At 62.6% G+C, this 2,742-nt stretch overlaps 1 protein-coding gene across 2 annotated transcripts; it reads right to left on the bottom strand.

Moving 5' to 3' along the window:
* Positions 1-240: 240 nt before the first annotated feature.
* Positions 241-1,854, bottom strand: LOC120686780 (sialyltransferase-like protein 2). Of its 2 annotated transcripts, XM_039968983.1 has the most exons (2): positions 572-1,854; positions 241-495 (listed from the first exon to the last, which is right to left on the bottom strand). In XM_039968983.1, exons 1-2 carry the CDS (start codon positions 1,750-1,752, stop codon positions 492-494), a joined length of 1,185 nt encoding a protein of 394 aa, XP_039824917.1. In that variant the 5' UTR covers positions 1,753-1,854; the 3' UTR covers positions 241-491. The 2 variants fall into 2 exon arrangements, with proteins under 2 accessions (XP_039824917.1, XP_039824916.1); XM_039968982.1 differs by having other exon boundaries at positions 241-1,854.
* Between the last annotated feature and the right edge of the window lie 888 nt (positions 1,855-2,742).

The raw sequence follows: 2,742 nt of genomic DNA, 5'->3' as shown, positions 1-2,742 counted from the left end.
CATACTCCGTATGTTTCTTATGAGAACTGACAATGTTCTTGTCCAGTGCCATTCCCTTTCCGATGCCCATAATTCCCTTTGTGTGTGTATGTGCCTGTCTAAAATCTCCATAATGTTTTGATCATGTGCGACAAATTTACAACGAAAATGTAATGGCAACAAGTACAAACACTTTGAATCATCTGGACAATAATTGAGTACCATTTTTCCTCGCCTTTCAACTGAAAAACTTGAACAATATTTCCCAATCAGAAACCTCTATGTCAGATTCTCATTCCCTTTGAATTGCCCATAGTTCACCCTTGTTTCTCAGCTTAAACATCTCTATCAGTCAAGTGTAAGAATTGTACAACAAACACAATAATGCATAACCATTTTGGCCCATCTGATCAACACAAAATTGAGCTGCATTTTCTCCTCTACAAGCTCCGCAACCTCTCATACCCTTTCATGTTTCAGTTTTCACAATGTACACATTTCTCTATGTATAATCACCTGTCAAATCGTTAAAAAGAAAAATTTTACAACAAGTAGGAATTGCACGTTGCTGACTTCACCGGCCACCACTCACCAGTACAGCTTCACCGGCGGCACCTTGAAGCCCGGCGGCTCGTCGAGGAACGGCACCGTCTCCGGCCGCGCCTGGAGGTCACGGTAGAACTGGTACTCGGCCTCGTAGTCGTGCAGGTCGAGCTCCTTCTTCTGGTTGGTGTGGTAATGGTGCTTGGCCCCCGCCGCCTTCCCGAACCCGAATAGGCTCACCTCGTCGCAGACCCCCAGCGCCATCACCACCGCCTGCAGCCCCGAAGAGTAGTGGAAATACCTCTCGTCGTGCCTCCGGGTCCAGTTGCTCGCCGGCTCGCCGGTCGTCGCCACGAACCGCCGCAGCGAGTAGTACTTGGCGATGCGCGCTGTGAGGGCGTCGAGGCGCGCGTCGGTGACGAGCAGCGGGAACGGGGAGGCCGGCGTGGCGGTGGCGTTGCAGATGAGCGCGTCGAGGAGGTGCGCCGGCTGGCAGACGTACATGGCCATGGGGACGGCGCGGCCGTAGGGGTGGCAGGCGCAGCCGCCGGTGGCGACGGCGGAGCGGACGGCGCAGTAGTGGAGGATGTTGGAGTTGACGAAGGAGAGCGAGGCCTTGGCGCCGACGTCGGCGGCGTAGCCCGCGACGCGGGCGTTGTTGAGGCGGACGACGAGGTCGTGCGCGTCGATCTGCGCGCCCCGGCCGGAGCCGAGGAGGACGCCGCTGTTGCCGACGACGGCGCAGGTGGGGAAGCGCCGCGGGCGGCCGAGGAGGCCGGCGAGGTCGCCCATGACGGCGGCGACATTGCTGCCCCTGCGGAGACGGTGCGCGAGGACGAACGAGCGGAGGGAGGCGCGGAAGGCGGCGAGGAGGGGGCCGTCGTCGGGGACCGTCACGAAGGGAACGCGGAGGCGGGAGACGGCCCGCTGCCGCGGGGCCGAGGTACTGCCGTTGCCGCGGTGCGGGAGGCGGAGGTAGAGGAGGCGGTAGCGGTTGCCGATGCTGGGGAAGGATATCACCGAGGCGTTGGCGAGCAGCGCGGCCGCCTCGGACAGGACCTGATCCCCGCCGGCGTCGGAGGCAGCGAGCCGGCGGAGGAGCTCGTCAGCGCCGCCGGCGGGGTACTGGGACGGGCCGCGGGGGAGGAACAGGTGGCGGCGGTAGGGGAGGGCGAGGAGCGAGAGCGCGAGGAGGACGAGGACCGGGAGGAGGTGGTGGCGGCGCTTCATCTCCGTCGCCGCGGGCGGCGAGATCCGGCGGCCATTAGTAGGCGGAGGCTGAGCTGGAGCCCCGCCGGCGCGGTGAGTGGGATGGGACGCTGGGGTCAGGTGAGAAATGGGGGGAGCCTGCGAGGCGGGACGCAGCGTCTCGGGTTGGCCCAGCGAAAGATCTCACTGACATGTGGCTCCCCGAGCAGTGTGGGTCCAATGTGTCAGTTTCTGGGTAGGTGGTTCGCCGGTAAATGGAGCTAGATCTAGCTGAGTAGGGATGGATGGTTTGGTTGCGATTTGCGATGCATTGTCGATTAGCGTTAGTATAATTTTTGTTTGAAATGCATAATTTTCTTCAGTGCTTAATTCGAAATAATATTTTTTTTCTTGGTCCGATCGTTCAGTTGCTGCCTAGTAGACTGTATCAGAATTCCCAGCTAGTTCTTGTTCCGGTGGCAGGCCGGGTTGGCGGCGAGGCTGGTGATCCAGACCTGGTCGGCGAGCACCGGCTCGTCGTCGTCGTTGCGGTGCCAGAGGCGCACAGCGCGCGCGTCGCGGTCACCACCTCCAGGCTCCAGCCGCCCGTGCCCGAAGCTCGCCTCCCGGAACGCCGAGGCGGCCGGCATGCCGGAACCCCGCCAGCTCCTCCCGGTTCCCGCCGTCGCCGACCGTCACGTGCACCGGCGTGCGCGCAGGGGTCCTCCTCCCCGCGAACCTCTCGTACGCGTGCACGTGTCCACGGGCGCGCCGCGCAGGAGCGCCTCCATGGCGTCGCCCTCCCCGCGGCGCGCCTCGTTGCTGCTGCACCACAGCGCGTGCACCAGCGGCCAGCGCCACCACGAACGCCGCCCCGCCCCGGGTCCACCGCCGCCAGGTCACGCCGGAGCCACTCGTGCTGCGCGCCGCCCGCGGCGGGGTCGGCGTAGGAGCGCAGCATGAGGACGTGCGCGACGGGTTGGAGCTGCACGACTGCACGCCTGCAACGCCTGCTCCTACGATTGATATATA

Source organism: Panicum virgatum, chromosome 8N (genome assembly GCF_016808335.1).
Source record: "Panicum virgatum strain AP13 chromosome 8N, P.virgatum_v5, whole genome shotgun sequence".
Classification (NCBI taxonomy): domain Eukaryota; kingdom Viridiplantae; phylum Streptophyta; class Magnoliopsida; order Poales; family Poaceae; genus Panicum; species Panicum virgatum.
Note: the sequence above shows the minus strand (reverse complement) of the source record. Positions and strands in the feature narration are given on the sequence as shown.